Source organism: Ambystoma mexicanum, chromosome 4q (genome assembly GCF_040938575.1).
Source record: "Ambystoma mexicanum isolate Mex_15411 chromosome 4q, UKY_AmexF1_1, whole genome shotgun sequence".
In the NCBI taxonomy this organism is placed as follows: domain Eukaryota; kingdom Metazoa; phylum Chordata; class Amphibia; order Caudata; family Ambystomatidae; genus Ambystoma; species Ambystoma mexicanum.
The window spans coordinates 190,921,709-190,938,523 of NC_090928.1; the positions used below are offsets into that span (position 1 = coordinate 190,921,709).

The 16,815-nt window shown below is 42.8% G+C and overlaps 1 protein-coding gene across 3 annotated transcripts in view; it reads left to right on the forward strand.

Moving 5' to 3' along the window:
• LOC138467580 (uncharacterized) overlaps positions 1 to 16,815 on the forward strand; it is a 1,374,796-nt gene that overhangs the window by 1,307,495 nt on the left and 50,486 nt on the right. For all 3 annotated transcript variants that reach the window (XM_069607715.1, XM_069607714.1, XM_069607713.1), the window contains exon 13: positions 12,512 to 12,681. In XM_069607715.1, the coding sequence (XP_069463816.1) occupies positions 12,512 to 12,681 (170 nt within the window). The remainder of the gene's footprint in view (positions 1 to 12,511; positions 12,682 to 16,815) is intronic.

Below are 16,815 nucleotides of genomic sequence, written 5' to 3' on the forward strand. Positions count from 1 at the left end.
TTATGGACCACCCGGAAGCAGTATAGTAGTTTCACCCACTATGTATGGACTTTTACATCTTGCTGATCTGTTTTAGGCATTTGTTATTGGCCTCTTTTGACAGGACACCTTAATTTGTTTTCTGTCTCGTGGAGACTAACAGCTGACTCGAGCAGTGGAGAGTTTTCCTATACCGGTCTGAAGACACTCTTCTGACCTGCCTTCTACCTTTTCAGGCAGGTGAGCTCTATTCCTCAGCACTACTTGTGGAATCTTTCTACTTGTTAGTAGCCTGTTTTGGCTTTATCTACTGATTTAGTGATTGTGTTGTGAGCACTGATTTTGCTATGTTTTAAAAGCTCATGTTGAAGCTTTTTTTTGTATTATTTACTCTCTAGGACAGATTCATCCTCCTATTCCAACTTATCTATTGAAGTTGCAAGCCCCACGAGCACCAGATAAGGTATATTGTTCCTTTGTGGTTCTCCAGTTCATTAATTTAGAACTTTACGAAGCAATTTAGCTATTCACCAGCTGATCCTTTGTTTTATATGTTTTTAATTCTACAGGTGCTATGAGACTGACCCAGATCAAGTCTGTGATTCTATAGGAACTAGGTTTTTCGTTGTAACTATTTTTTCCTATGAATGTTCGTTATTTGTGTTTGTAAACAGAAACATGTCGAGACAGCTCTGTGGATTGAAAACAGAGACGTGAGAATGTGATATATTAATCCAAATGGAGTTTGGTAAACAGCAGCTTGTCCTAGATGTACTCTGTTTTTTTTAATTTGTTTTACCAAGCATTTACTCGCAATTACGTATTCTGATGTTTTTCTGAGAAGTTTTGTATTGTGGACCACTGAATTTAAGTTTTTTAAAAAGTTTGACTTATTATTAAAAATGATGTTGTAATGTTTTAGATGTGTCTGGTCTCTTTCCTTTTAGATGTTTTGAGATCAGCACCTGTATCGCTAGCTCTGTCTTCTACTATATTTTGATATTGACTCTACATCCTTGAGATGCCTGCCGGCATCTATCTTGTTCTCGGCAGCCATTTTAAAGTGGATCGTGGGTTCAAGCAGTGAATATGTACTCGCTGCAATTCTGGTCGCCCAGAGGGGCATGGGCTATGATGTTACTCTGCCTCGGCCTATATAGGATTTCACTGAGGGCACTACATTTAAAAACAAAGAATGACAATGTCTCCTTCGGTAGTGCCCTACAGTAGTTTTGCAACCTGTGTAACGTTTGTTTCCATTCTAGAGTTCAACCCTGCAATTCTTTCATCTCTCTGTGCCAAGTAGCCATTTCGGTGGCATGTGTGCCACTTCAAAAAATATCAAAACTAAAAATATCAAAACAGTATGGGTTCATAGAGGTGGAAGTAACTCGGGGTAGAGAATTAAAGTTGCTACTATCCTTGCTCTTTTGACCAAGTTGATCACTGGTTTAAATTATGCCCTAGTAGCTTTTGTTTTGTTATTGCTTTATTATGTCTGTTTTTATTCTATTTTTAAATTGCTGTTAAAGAAATTAGGTTGTAGTTCAACTTGGTTCTCCAGGTCCGGTCCCTGAGAGCCTCAACCACACCAGGTTTTGTGATACCAACTGTCTTTGCAATTTACTCCCATTTGCTTTACTGTGTCCAGATGAATTTTTCTGGCTTTCATGGAACCATTGTTTCCCCATTTAGCCCAGTATTTTCAAGTTTCTCTGTGACAGTATGCAGCTGTCTACGACTTATATCTCCTTTGGGTCCACTAGCCCTTCTTGTGTCCCCCTTCTCGGGTACTCTGTATCTCTCTATGGGTTTTACATTCAGATTTCTGAAATTATTCTTTAATAGGTCCCCTTTTTCAGACTTGTTTGAGTTTCATTCTCTTTCGTATCTGAATTTGTTTTGTAACAAGTTTCCCCCTTGGAGACATGGATTTGTCTCTGGAGGACATTACTTGGCTCGCTCCATCTGCATCTTTAGTAATCGAAATAAAGTTCATGTAAATATTCCCTGTCAGGGATTGGGAGTTATGTTATGTACACTTTTTCATGTATAATATTTATATTTTTGGAAAATAAGCCATATTATTAGTACCATATCTGCGACTGTGCTTCATTCTGATGGCTTGGAAAAAAAATCAAAAAAGTTGATTCCTACAATTTGATATAACCTGCGTGTTAAAGTCCATTTCCAGAACGGATCTCTTTAATTGCGGCAAATATGGAGTGATCAATTCAGCATGTAAAATATGTTGCCTGTATAAACTTAGCACATAAAAATATTAAACAAATTTGTTATCGCATCAAATGCAAAAGCAAGGTTCCAACGCATACAGGTCCATAGAAAGCAGGGCAAAAGCATGTGAACGATCCAGTAGATTTTTTTGAAGGGTGAAGTCTGCATTTGTAACCTATGCAGTAGGTATTTTTAACACTAAATATATAAATCAAATGATATTTTATAGCCATGGGACTTTCTTTAAAGTTACAGTTGTTAAAGTCTACACATGTTAAGAATGCCAACTTGAAGGTTTGACCTATTTTTAAACACTAACATTAATGGAAGCTTAATTCACCCTTTTGTTTTCGATTGTTTTGATGTGTTAATAGTGTTATTCATGTTTTGTTTGTATGTGCGCTTGTTTGTTATTATGTAGTAATATTATTGCTGTATTCATTAAACACGGACCTAGCTTCGGGAAGCAACAGAGCTATTTACATATCATAGGAGGAAGTGCGCAGTGAAGGACGCAGAGATACAAGGGAACTGGAAGCCAACAATGGGTGAGGGGGGAAGCAGGCGAATTGGCAGTAAGGGATCTAAAAGCAACCAGGGGAGGAAAGAAGGGGAAGTAGATCGCCCAGTCACAGGTTAGGTGGGGAGGGGAGGGAGTGTGGACCTACTTGCTAGGTGTTTATATGTAGCATGTGCATGTTAGTTATTGTTTGTAGTGAAATGTGGTACTAATATGGTAGTTCTATGTATTCGTGCTGGTATTCGTTTTTATGTTCTTTAATTTAATGTGAATTTGACAGAATGCCATCTGGTGAGGGCAGGATAGCCTGAGCTTTTTTAATGTTCAGGTAAATAGAATTATGCGGTTAATTATGTTTTGGAAAAGAAGCTCTGCAACAGAGAGCCACTTTTATAAAGCTCCATGCCAAAAATGTAGTGCATTCATGTGCCTTTGCTTTGCCAGTCTCCTAACATATACATAAGCTGCTCTCCAGTGGCAGCAGGGCTGGTTCAAAGGACACATGTGCATTGCTGACAGCTGCAGGAACATACAATCCCAAGATGCAGGAGTCGGCTTTTTAATAGTCTGCACCTCTTATTAAAAACATTATAATGTCTACCCTAGTCAGCCTGGTGGAACAGTAACCTCTAAATATAAGCCATCTCAGGGCTATGACGTGGTGACTACAATCGTCATACAACTATACAGCCACAGAATTTGATACCATACTAGTGTTAGCCTAGTCAGCAGTGCTCAGCTATGATAGAGATGTGTATTAGCTGTCCAGCCTGGTTGTCTCCACGACAACCATGTGGGATAATGGCCAGTTGCCTTCTGATCCTCTTGGAGGAAGGGTAAGACCTCACTCCAACGGTAAAGGAACCCTCCTCAGGAAATCCCCTGCAAATCGGTGCCTCAGGGGTATCACTACCATAAAAGACACTCTCAAAGTAGGATGCTGCCCACTGGAGTCCTTTTGAAGTCAGAAGAGATGGGAATGGGGGGTAGCCAGAGAAGAGAGGTAAGCTGAGAGTCGGATTCCACCATCTTTGTATCTGCTAGGGCCCCCTACAGCTTACTGCCTTTCGTGTGGAAGGGATGTGACCTAGCAGTGCGGGATGGACTGCCCCTTTTGGGGTGGCACCAAGCCTGATTTGAGTATGGTTTTTTCCTTTTTGTAATGGCTTGGCAGGCTGTAGAACAATGGTTTGAATGCCTGTGGTTATGGTTTATTCAAATTCTTACAGCCGCTTCACCCCATTTCCTCCAGACACAGCACTCTAGGTATGATGTTAGAAGGCAATGAACAGGACACCTGTTACAACAGCCTGGAATGGGCCCCTTACAGCAGGCTAGCTGTAACAGGTAACATGCTAGCTGTGACATGTTGCCTTTAGAAGAAGAGGAAACCTTCTCTGTAGTTGATTAATCTTTGGACTCTCTCAAAACACTGTAGATTACTGGACCTTTCCTCTGCATAGAGCCGAAGACACAAAGCATCCAAGGCAGAGGTAAGGTCTGCTCCCTAAAAAAACCTGGGAACCAGTAAAGGTGACACAGCTGTGGACCAAGGTCTCTCTGCCACCTCTGTACTGGAACCAGGATTCTGCTCACTGGTGGTGAAGAACCCCCTGTAGGTGCCAGACTACATTCTGGACTGGAAGTGAGGAATTAAGGACGCGCCTTGTCCCTGGACACCCTGGATTGGGTCTACCCTCACCCCAGAAGTAGCTGCAACCCCGTGTGATTGCCTTGAGACACCTTTGAGCAAGCGCAGCTGCAACCAACACACTTTGAACTGCTACAGGACCTGCAGTGCTGCGTTTGGCATTCTTTGTATCATTGAACCACTTACCTGTCTTCTATGCCATCCAGACGCCAGCTCAATCCATTGAAGCGGAGCACAATGTCTGGACTTGAACGCTAACTCGACTCCGTGGAAGCAACTGATTTGAATGCCAATCCTACCTCTGGAATACACCAACTCCCACTTCTCAAACACTGACTCGACCTAGCAGAAGCATTATTTGGCCACTGATTTGACCACAAACTTAAACCATTGGAAGCCATCGACTCGACTATCTGTAACTTGGACTCGACCCAACAGTAGCCCAAACATCAAACTGACTTGACACAAACTCACCAGTGGGACGCCATGACACGAATGTCTCAACACCGACTCTATTACATTAAACCTTGACTCCAAGATACAGTAAAGCACTAGAAGAAATTAGCGCTATATCTGAAGAGGGGGGAAACTTGTTACAAAACAAATTCAGATACGAAAGAGAATGAAACTCAAACAAGTCTGAAAAAGGGGACCTATTAAAGAATAATTTCAGAAACCTGAATGTAAAACCCATAGAGAGATACAGAGTACCCAAGAAGGGGGACACAAGAAAGGCTAGTGGACCCGAAGGAGATTTAAGTCATAGACAGCTGCATACTGTCACAGAGAAACTTTAAAATACTGGGCTAAATGGGGAAAGTTCCCTGATAGATGCAGGGGGGCTCACCAGATATCAATCTGAGAATACATCAGTTGCCATACTCCAAAATCAATACAAAGCATAGGATATACACTTATGAAGTTTGTTCAACTAAACTGGGAGAGTTATCTTTTTGTCTGTTGAGATTAAGAAACCATTATTTGGTTCTTTAAGGATCACATGGGGTAGTAAGCCCAGTGAAGGCAGGAGAACTATCCCCTCCATCTCATCAGACTTCCTGACTTTTGTTGAACAAGACAGTGGCCCAGAGGCCCCTGTGGGGAAATCAGAGAAGAGCCAAAGCGGATATAGATATTTGTTTAGGGAAAATAAGTCAACTACCAGAGCAAGCTGAGTCTAACTGCTGATCCCTATTGATTTAGATCGTATAGGTTTGAACAGATTATTTCGATGAGACATTCTGACCAGCACGTTTGAAAGATAAGGAAGTCCCTTTCAGCAACAGGGTCAGTAGTTATTTTTTAAGTTAAATAAACACTGCTATTCAGAAAAATATCTAATTGTCCAAGTCTTCTTTCTGGCTCTCCACATAATATCAGGTAAAGAGTTGTCTTCTGTGATGTGTCCCAGGGTATTGTCACATCTTCCATGTGGGAGGCACCTTTCCATGAGGCCAGGGAGGTGAGGCTGCTACCCGATGGTCCCCCTGGGGGTGGTACTCAGTGGGTGGAACTCATGGGAGGGGAAATCCTTAATGAGACTGGTGATAATAGCCCTGGGAGAACACAGTATTTATCCAACACTTTGGTGTCTCCAACTTCCTTAACTCCCACTCAAGTCCCTTTGGTGCCCCACACCACTGTTTGTCATGGTTTACTAGAGGACATTGTGAGGGGTCAGCAATGAGAGGCAGACACAACGTTTAAGTATTTCAAATACTTGCCATGTTTATTAAAAATAAAAATGGGTTTGAAAAAAGTCCTATCTTGCCCTAACCAAAGAATAATATCCCTTTCTACAAAACCAAAATAAGTTGACCTTGTGTCCAATTGGATCTATCCCTCACACTAACATACAAACATAACAGGGATATCATAATTTCTATCATTACTTCAATTAGATTGTGCAAAACATCACATATATATAGTTTCAACAAAACAACCCTTGTCTCCAAGTTCGGTTTCCCTTCCCCTGAACTGTTTCAGGAAAGTAAATTCCTGAACACTGTTTCACCAAAGTTACATTTAGAAATAATTAAAGTGTCTTTTTCTTGGATAGTTTCCTCAAGATGACAAAGCAAAATGTTCTCTTTGCTATTAGGGTTCAAATGTATTGAAAGATAGTATTTTACATTTTGCAGGATGGCTAAAGCAAAACTGTTCAATTTCAAAAGCAAAATTATTCACTTTCAGCAAACTTACATCACTTTTGGACTTCCTGGTCTACTCCTTTAACAGAAACAACTCCAACTGAAATATCCAATTTCATGCATGGTTCACTAGAGCAAAACTTCTTGGTTTCCCTTTGGTTTCTAAGGATCCCCTGGTGTACTCTCTTGCCAGGTTTCTCTTCCCAAAGAATGTTCAACAGTATGCTTTGGATATTCTGGTTTACTCCACTGCCGGAAATATCCCCCCTTTGACTCAACAGATCCCCTGGTGTACTCTCCTGTGTGGTATCTTTTCAAAAAGGTAACAATGTCTTTCAACCCTTGGCCATGCTTATTTCACATTTCCCCCAACCAGCATCTCATGGTAGGAGAATTGCACCATTCTGGTCGCTTTCTTTCTCTTCACAATCTCATGGTTTAAGGCAATGCTGGTTCCAGGTGTTCCCCAACTGACCTCTCTTGTCAGGAAAGTTGTACCATTTCTGCCCTCTTTCTTTCGCTTCACAATATCCTTTTAATCGATATCTGAAACGTTCACTTTCATGTCCATGCACCCGCCACCAATACCAAATGGCCAACTCACTGGATTTCCTTGACATCTCCAACCCGTGTATTGTGGCAATAACAGAGTTCTGCTTTGGGTATGACTTCCATGATTAGCCAAACCCCCTTGCAGCTTCTGCGATGCCTTCATGGTCCCTTACCAACACGGGTACTGCATTGCTTCACAGCAGCACTGGAAACAACCTGCCTGCGGTCGCCAGGACCTCTGCGGTCCCTGTCAGAAATCTGTTACCCTTCCTCAGGCTTCCTGCCACTCCGGTACATTGGAATGGAGAGAGGCAGTGAGGGAGCACCTTGTCTCTTTACTCCGGTGCACTCCCACACGTCAGCCCTTCTCAGCGGCTCTGCTTTCCGCTGCGCTCACGCTGCAATCTGACCTGGCTTCTCCTTCTCTCTCTCGTTCTCGTTACTGTTCTGCAGGACTTCCTTCTCATTCTCTCTCCTGGTCTTGCTCTCTCGCTCACAGGTGCTTCTCACTTTTAAAAGTCCTGCGCTGATACTTAAAGGGATAACTAGACAGTGTGTTACCATTGACCATGTTGGTTATCCTCATGAACTCTTTATTAGTCTTCTTTGTCCCAGTACTTAGGGAGTTCTGGAAGTTGAAGTCCCAAGAATGACAATGGTATTTTAAGTCCTGTTGTTGTACATTATTACCTACATTACAATCATCATTAACTTCAGATATCAAAGAAGTTTAAAAGAGGTTATTCATGTGTAAAGGAGGAATCAAGTTCTGCTAGGAGTGTTTACTAGCAATAGATTTTAAGACTTCAGAAGTAAACAGTTCTGCATTATGGCACCAGGCCATTAGAATCTTTGGAATGTTAGTTTGTTCTTTATTTTCAAGAGAAGAATACCATGTTTCTCCCATCTGAGTCATCAGCTCCCCCTGATAGCCATCTCCTCCCATGTAATCCACCCTCAGAATACCACCCCGGGGTCAGGATCAGGGCGTGGCTGCCTTCCCCTGGCCACATGGGAGAAGACATTAGGATGGAGTTCAGTGATGACTCTGCAGGGAGACTCACCCAAGCCTGTTCCAAAACACCGCCCACTGTGGAACCAACACATGCGGCGCAGCTTGCCAAAGGCAACGCTAATGATCAAAAGGGAAGAGCGACTTACTTGGTTGTTGAGCAACCACCCCTGGAGGAGCAGGGAAGGAAAAGCTAATCCGGTTATGCGGAACCTGAAGATTGGAGACCGGGACGCGGACTGCCATAGGTACCTGGGAGGTCTTAAAGAGGCAGACCTGATTGGTGGCAGAGACACAGGAAGCAAGTCCAGCGAAGACCACACAAGAACAGCAATGCAGGCAGCCACTGGCAAGACAAAAATGCTGGAGGTGCAAAGCCACGAGAAAATGGATGCCGAGCATGGCAGAAGCAAAGAAGAAGCGATCCAACCCCAGAAGAGACTGGAGGCCATCCATAGACTACCCAAAGGGATGGGAAGGGCCTTGTTGGTCAGGGGGCTGTGAGAGAGCTGAAGGAGCTCATCAAAACAGAGCAAAAAGCCCAAGGGGGTGAGAAAGATCAGATACAATATAATACGAACTTGGCACACTGTATGAAAACACCACGAAGATTACAATGGGATGAAAAGGGAAGCAGTCAAATAGACAAGAAATTTATAAATCCAATAAGATAATCCCAAAGAGCACAAGGGGGTGAGAGAGAGCCTATACAATATAACTTGAACAGTGTGAAACAGATAAACACGTACAGAGGAACACAGGGAAATAACCAAAGAGGCAAACAGACAGATACGAAAATTGGGAGTATACCTAGAGGGGACAAAACCTGGCAGGGGAGTAAGTCAGGTTTGTCCAAGTAGACACTAGGTAATGAATGGACAAGGATCCCACCAAGTCAAAGGAAAAGACTCTGGGCATCCAGATGAGAATGGGCAAAGGCCACCAGTGGAATACATAGGGTGAAGGACCCATCTGAATACAGGAAGAATTATAACCAGCAGGCACACGCCCAAAACACCAGGATCTCTGAAGTTAAAGTTTGTGGAAATGAAGTCTGGCAGGCGTGTAAACCAGACTTGATACACTGTAGGAAAAGTCTACAGTAAGGTCTGGCAGGTTAGTGAACAAGACCTGACAAGAAACTAGGAAAGATCAATTGTTTTTGTGCTACGAACTGGGGGGAGAGGAATTACTCATAGAATTTGGTATAGAACGTTATTGTGAAACAAGTGGATTCAGAAGTTCCATCCAGGACTACAGAGAACAGGGTTATCTTAAAGTTGGATGACAGTGAACATTTAACTGTATACATTCTTTTTCACAAGAACTACACATTAGTATCAACATCCAGAACGGGAGAGGTCTCCTTCTCGAAATAAGAAGACACCCATTTTCCTTTGGTTTGGATTGGAAGTGTAAGGGACAGGAATAGGTTTAAGACACAGGACGGTGGACATTTGTCTTTGATGCACATCCTGCATGGGTCCATAGTATTCTTTTGTTGGGGCAGGGCAACTCCTCATAGTAGTTAGAGACAGTTAAGCCTTTCCCCAACCCCCTTTCCTTAAGACAAAGAAAAGTTTATAACACAAACATGTCACCTGTGCCTCGTCTATCTCCTTTTGCACCCTTAAACTTCCAAAAAGTAAAAGTATAAACATAGCATAACATATCACAAAAAATACTATGAATCAAGTTAGCGGGGGGAAAGATTAACTTTACGAGCAAGAAATTACCAGTGGCTATGGTAGTGTATGTATAAATTCCTCCAAATCACTGGCACTTCACTGTAGTCGCGTAATTCGGGTTTGGCTGAACCTTTGAGGATTCGGGTGACAGATTCTGGTTCAGCTAAGGACAATTCATACTGATGAAATGTTGCTGGAAACATTGTGTTGAAGAGGTCAGCCCTTTTTCTCCCAGCGCGTCGTTCAAGACAAACAAAATATAAAATGAATGGAATAGGTCAGAAATTCAAAACTTTTCCTGCAGAGGGAAGCTCAAAGAATATAAGTGTCTAAATGACCAATGGATTGCATCTGGCTTTTTTATTTAATAAAGAAACCAAAATGAACTCTTTGTTTGCAGCTGACCAAAAACTTTAATCTTTTAAGGTACTAGTTGGGGTTTAATTGATGTATAAACTGTTTAACCTTCGGTACTGCTCCTTTAAACAATTTTGTAAAATGTTTTTCTTTTAGTTTTGTCCCCCCGGCCACCTGAACATATCTATTGCAACTGACAACCTTGTGTGCTTGGAGGAATATTTTTCATTCCACAGAATGTGTTTCATTTCGTTTTGTCCCTCTGACACAGCTGTGTATGTACTGTGGGTCTGGTGCATGTTGGTTGCAACCAACTAGCTTGTGCGTTTTGCAGATTATTTTTTAATTCACTGTGTTTCTCATTTTATTTCTCGCAGGAACTACTACACATTTATCGCGGTCCTCTTGCATGTTGTTTGCAGAAGGTCATTCTGTACATTGTGCATAATATTTTTCATTTAATTGCACATTTGTCTTTTGGTTTTGGTCTCTTCGACCATGCTGCACGTTACTGAATGTGTTGGTTGGGGGCTGCTGAAGGTTTTGTGCGTTTCACTGTATTTTACTATATTTTTCATTCACTTTTGTCCAACTGCTGCACATGAATGGCAGCCCTAATGTGTGTTGGGTGTTGCAGATAATTCTGTGCACATTGAAGAATTGTTTTAATTTTGTTTTGTCACTCTCATTTTACTAGGCACGTACGTTAGCCCTATTGCCTGTTATGTATTTTGCTGAATATTTTTCCATTTTGTTGAATGGCATTCAATTTGTTTTGTCCCTACCACACTGTTGCAGATCATCTTGTACGTTTTGTGAAATATTTGTTTATTTTGCTGTGTATCTATCATTTCACTTTGTTTCTCCAACCCTACTTAGCATGAGTGAATATGGTTATCTGTGTGTGGTGTGTTGGGGACTGTAGAGGTGTTGGTCTGTGGTATTTTCCTTCCATTTCGGCATTTGCACCTACTGAACCTGCATAGAAATATCAATCTTTTTTTGGACTTAAAATCTGTGCTTTAACTGAGTTTGACTAATCTGGGTTTCGAAGCTTTTGCAGAATGCCTAGAACTAATGTGTGTGCCAAAGCTCTCGAAAATCTCGACTTAATAGTGCATTTTTCGGCCTCTATGAAAATCTGGATGAAACTTCACATGAACGCAACTGTATGCACATATATGGGTATTACTTAAGCAATACATCCCGATAGGTGACGCCATTACTGGGAGGGGTTTATTGATATTGGCAACCTGGCAATTTTGTCGGGATGTAATCATTTTTTTCTCAAGTTGCGAAACGACATGTTTGCCGTTTCTCAACATGAAAAAAAAAACTCCATAACTAGATGGCTGCCATGGACATGGGAGAACGGAATTAGAAGTTGTCCTTTTTCCCTTTCTATTGTGACCATTACCCCAACAGGAATGCGCCGTGAACAGTGAGTGTTCCCGGCGCCAGCGAGATACAAGGAAGCTGCAGGTTAGTGGGTCAGTGGTGTGTGAGGGATGTGGAAATCGGAGGTGGAGGAAGGGGACGCGGGGTGAAATTACCTGCTGTCCCAGCCTACCGCTTCTGAGGAGACTCGGACGGGGGCTTTACCGTGAGGCAGGGGTCAAGTCCTAAACATTAAAGTGGGGGACTCATCAACAAACGCAATGGGATTTGACGTCACTAGGAATTAGCATATCAAGGTGAAATATGCACATTTAATAAAATTTGCTTTGCATATCCACCCACATTGCACGGGACGAATGGCATTTGCCTTTCATAAAATCAACACACACAAAACAGGATATTTTCTTCCAATAGAGTTTTTGAAAACGTTAAAAGGTGTGCATGTTTTAAACTCCAAGAACCAATACAAATGTTTTCGCTGGAACATGCAGTACCCAAATGGACATTTCACCTTTAGTTGTTTGGTATTTTTCATAGGGTTATATAGTGCAGTGGTGAAGTGTCCAGCCTACAAACCTGACGACTGCGGTTTGATTCCTGAGGTCGGCTTTATTTCATAACTTCAAAGAGGATACTCATTTTAGCTGGGGGGGACTGAGCCCACCCTCTGAAAAAAGTGGGTGGACTCCGTACACCCGCGTGTACCCTCGACTTGAGCCCTGCCGTAAGGTAAATACCCTGTTCCAAGCTTTCTGATTGGCTGGGAGGCCGTCTGACCCACCGTCGATCCGAGGTGTTAATTACCTTTAAATCAGGTATAAGTGAGTTTGGTGTTAAGAGAAATATGTGTCATCCAACAGGTTCAGTTCACATGGTGATGCTCACAAGCAAAATATAAAGTCGCTATTAAAAAACTTGATTGTAATCTAATGTGCCTTGCTGTTTTTTGCATATGCGCTATATTTCTAGGTGTCCTATTTATTTCCCCAAAAGAATAAGGAACCAGAGAGCAAACATCATGAAGAAAGGAGGTCCCGGCAAAAGAGACACAATTGCCAAGCTTCTAAAGGTGATATTTCAGAGGGAACCAAGGAAAACTCTGAACAGACACTATCAGAAGATGGGAAACCTGTAGACACGTAAGTATTCTTTTAAGTATCTCAGCAGCATCAGCAAACACAAACTAAAATAGACGTTTACAAAACCATTTGTTATTTAGCCCCATACATTTGAAAGGGATGGTGTAAAAGCTGGCATGCATGCATGTATGTCTCCACCTGCGCCCGGCATTGCCCTTTTTTTTACATCTATTCTTTTTATGGCATGGAAGGCTTTTATTCTTAAAATATCTCTCTACTGAAAGGTGCACTGGGATGCTGAAATGTAAAGTTACGAATACTTAGATTTTCTGTCCTCACTATTAAAGACACAGCTCTTCTCTTGAAATTATATTTGATGTGCTTTTTCAACCATGAGTAGAATACCTTCTGGTGGGTCTTCTTCTGCTGCCTCAAATGCAAGGATTGAACTCGGTGATGAGGTTGTTATTCTTCTTCCCTCCCAACATACTACTTTTAAAGTCTTAGATTCTGTCTTCATCTGCTTGAGCGCCTCATCTGCTTGCACCCAGAAAGGAGGGTTCCAGAGAAGGGAAAGTAATTAATCTTTTGTTGCATGACAGTTCTTGGCCCTGAGTAGTGTATGGGTCCCCCTTTCATGCACATTAAAATGTTGACAGGTGGGAACGTCCGCTGTTACTGGTCTTAGTCCCTCCCCCTTTTGATATGGATTTGATATAAAGGGAATATACATTTTATATACAAATGATATCAAAAATCATATCAATTTGATGTTTAACGTATATTTTATATATAGTGGCTATAAAACGGCTATCAAAATGTTTTGATATGATGTTGAGATGATTTGATACAAAGTGAATATACATTTTATAAAAAGTGTGTATAAACATTGGAGTAGCCACTGGTGGTGGTGCCTGGACGACTATTGAGGGCGAAGTGAGCTCTGAAAACGGACTGTGAACCTAGGGTTTTTCAGAGTGACGCGATGACGACGCTGGCGCGGGGTTCCGCCCCAATGTTACATGAATTGGATATAAATTCTATATATAGTATAGATGACGTTATGATTTTAAAATCTTAATGAAATTACAGGGCTAGAGAGTTAGCTCCCTCAGCTAGTAACAATAAACCTCAATATAGATTAGATATACAGTGTAAATAGAGGCTGGGGCAGTTATAAGGTTATGATGGGGCCGGGGAGGGCCTTATAACGCTGCTATATAGACTTTGTGGTAGGCCTGGGAAGCACGTGTGCTCTTCCAGCTTTTCATGATCATAAACAGCTACATTTACGAATAGTCATACCGCTGATTGTTTTATGGTGTATGATGGGATGGAGGATGGTCAGGGCTTGATGGCCGACTACGAACCCAAAGAGTTTTGGGGTGACAATGATGTGGTTTTGGAACTACCATCCACAGCCTGTGTGGGCTCCGAAGACAGTGGATATTAATCTATGGGTCAGCAGGCTGATGCTTCCATGATGCCAGAGAGTGACCCACCCCCAAAGGACTTTATGAAAAGCAGGGTTCTGTGTGCGGGAGTAAGGAGCGTCAAGCTGTAGCAGAGACTATGAATATTTACTGCGCTTGCTGTTAAAATCAACTTGAAAACCGGGGGGTTGCGATGATACCCTATGTAAAGACGCTGTTTTACTAATGGAGACCGATAGCATTAAAGACAATGGGGGTCATTACAAGGTTTCTGGACCGACAAACTACAAGTTCTGCGAGCGGGTGCCTTTTCAGCCGCCAGGTTTGACCTGGCGGGCAGAAAGGCACACGCTCGCAGACCTTGATGGATGCACCCGCACCATTCATGAACGGTGCCGGTGCATCCAACCTCCTCATTCCCATTGAGTCCAATGGTACTTGAATGGGAATGGGGAGAATTATTTTTCGGTACCCGGTAATGGGCAATTACCCGGAGCGGCAGGGCCGTAATGCCCCGGTAAGTCCACATTGCCGGGTGCCGAAAGAAAAAATACTCCGGTGGCAGCCATTCCATTTTTACTGGCACAGCTACCGCCGGACTCATATTGAGGCCCAATGTTATTATTTATTGTGCTTTATTTATTTTTATTTATTTATTTGCATTTATAAAGCGCACAGAACTGCCCTGGGGCATCGTGGCGCTGTTACAGCAGACTTAGTCATGAACACAAGCATAGGAATGTGTTTACAGATGTAAACCGAGTTACCGAGTACATTTCACATTGGTAATAAACATTGAGCTTAGAGGTTATGCTATGCTGTGGTTACAATGCAAGCATGAGAGTGCATGTGGAAGACTTTAGCGGAATAGGAGGGTTTTGAGGTTTTTACGGAAGGTATGGTATGATTTTTCATTCCTTAGTGAGGTAGGTAAGGAGTTCCAGTTTTTAGGTGCGAGGTGTTGGAAGCTGGTTCCTCCCGCCCTGGATCTTTGAAACGTGGGGACGTCAATCATGTTGGTGCGGTGAGCTCTGGTGGGTCTGATGGAGGCTTTCGGTGTGATTCTTTCTGCGAGATAGGGTGGGGCATCCAGGGATAGGCATCTATGTGTGATGGTCATGGCTTTGAAAAGTATGCGTTCCTTTACGGGTAGCCAGTGGGCATCTTTCCTTGCTTGCGAGATGTGTTCTCTTTTTGGAATGGACAGTGCTGCCCGGAGCGCATTGTTTTGCGTGATTTGGAGTTTTTTTAGGTTGTGGGCGGAGGTGCCTAGGAACAGGGCATTACAGTAGTCTAGTTTTGTACCTATAGTGGCTCTGGCGATGGACAGGCAGTTTTTGGCGGAGAGAAAAGGCTTGACAGCATTTATCATCTTGGTGGTAAGTGCCGAGGAAGAGGCTATGGCGTTGACCTGGCGAGACATAGATAGTGAGGCATCTAGGTGAACGCCTAAGGTTTTAACAGTCTTGGAGACTGAGATGGTGGAGTTGTCGATGTTGAAGGATTTGTATTGGGGGGGGAGTTTGTTGAGAATTTCATTGGTCCCTACTCTGAGGATTTCGGTTTTGTCACCGTTTAGGCAGAGGCCGTTGGCCGCCATCCAGGTTTGGATGGCTGTGTAGATTTTGGTTAATGCTGTCGCATCTTCTTCGTAGGTCCCAGTTAGAGGGAGTAGTACCTGCGTATCGTCTGCGTAGTTGGTATACGCTATGTTACGACAGTCGAGGTCATTGAAGAGAGGAAGGGTGAATATATTGTAGAGAGTGGGGGCGGTGCAGGAGCCTTGTGGGACGCCGCAGTGGATGGTGGTAGGGGTTGCCGAGGCAGTGTCTGAGAAGACTTTCATGAGTCTGCCATTTAGGAATGAGGCCACCCATGCAATGGCTTCCGGGGAGAAGTGTGCTTCATTTTTTAGGTGCATGCCTAGGATATCGTGGTTGACAAGGTCAAAGGCGGCAGATAGATCCAGTAGGAGAAGGAGTGCCGGTTTGCCTTTATCCATAGTGTCAGCAAGCTGTATTTTCAGATCAAGTAGGGCTGACTCAGTTCCGTGACCTGGTCGGAAGCCTGACTGTCTTTTTCCTAGGATATGGTTGGTTTCGAGATAATCCTGGATTTGTGTGTAGGCCATTTTATCCAGTATCTTGAGCAGGAAAGGCACAGTGGTGATGGGCCTGTAGTTGGTAGCTACTTCAGGGTCGAGGGTGGTTTTTTTTAGAAGCGGGCGCACCCAGGCTTCTTTTAGACTGTCAGGGACAGTGTTGGTTTTGAAAGAGGCATTAATGAATGATTTAAGGAAAGGGGCGAGTGTTTCAGTGCAGTCTTTGATCAGGCTGGCGGGGCAGGGGTCTCCTTTACAATTGGATGGTTTGATCTTGTTCATTATCTCAATAACTTCGTGTTCTGTGACTTCCCTGAATTTGAACGGGGTAGTGGGGGCTTTGGTGGATGTGGTTCCCGAACTAGGGGTGGGCATGTGGCTCGTGGTGGTGGGAGATTTGAGGTGCAGTGATAGGTTTTTGTGGTGCTCCTTAATTTTTGTTTGTAGGAGTTCAATTTTATTTAACAAGGCAGATTGTATGGAGTTGCACCAGATTTGGTCTTTAACAATGTCTTGTGATTTGGTGGCCGGTGTGGTGAGTTCGTTGAAAATGGCGAAGAGTTCTTTGGATTCGGAGCTTGCATTAGCAATTCTATCATTATAAGAGACTGATTTAGCTGTGATTATGGCTTTTTTGTATTGGGCAGTGATTTTTTTGTA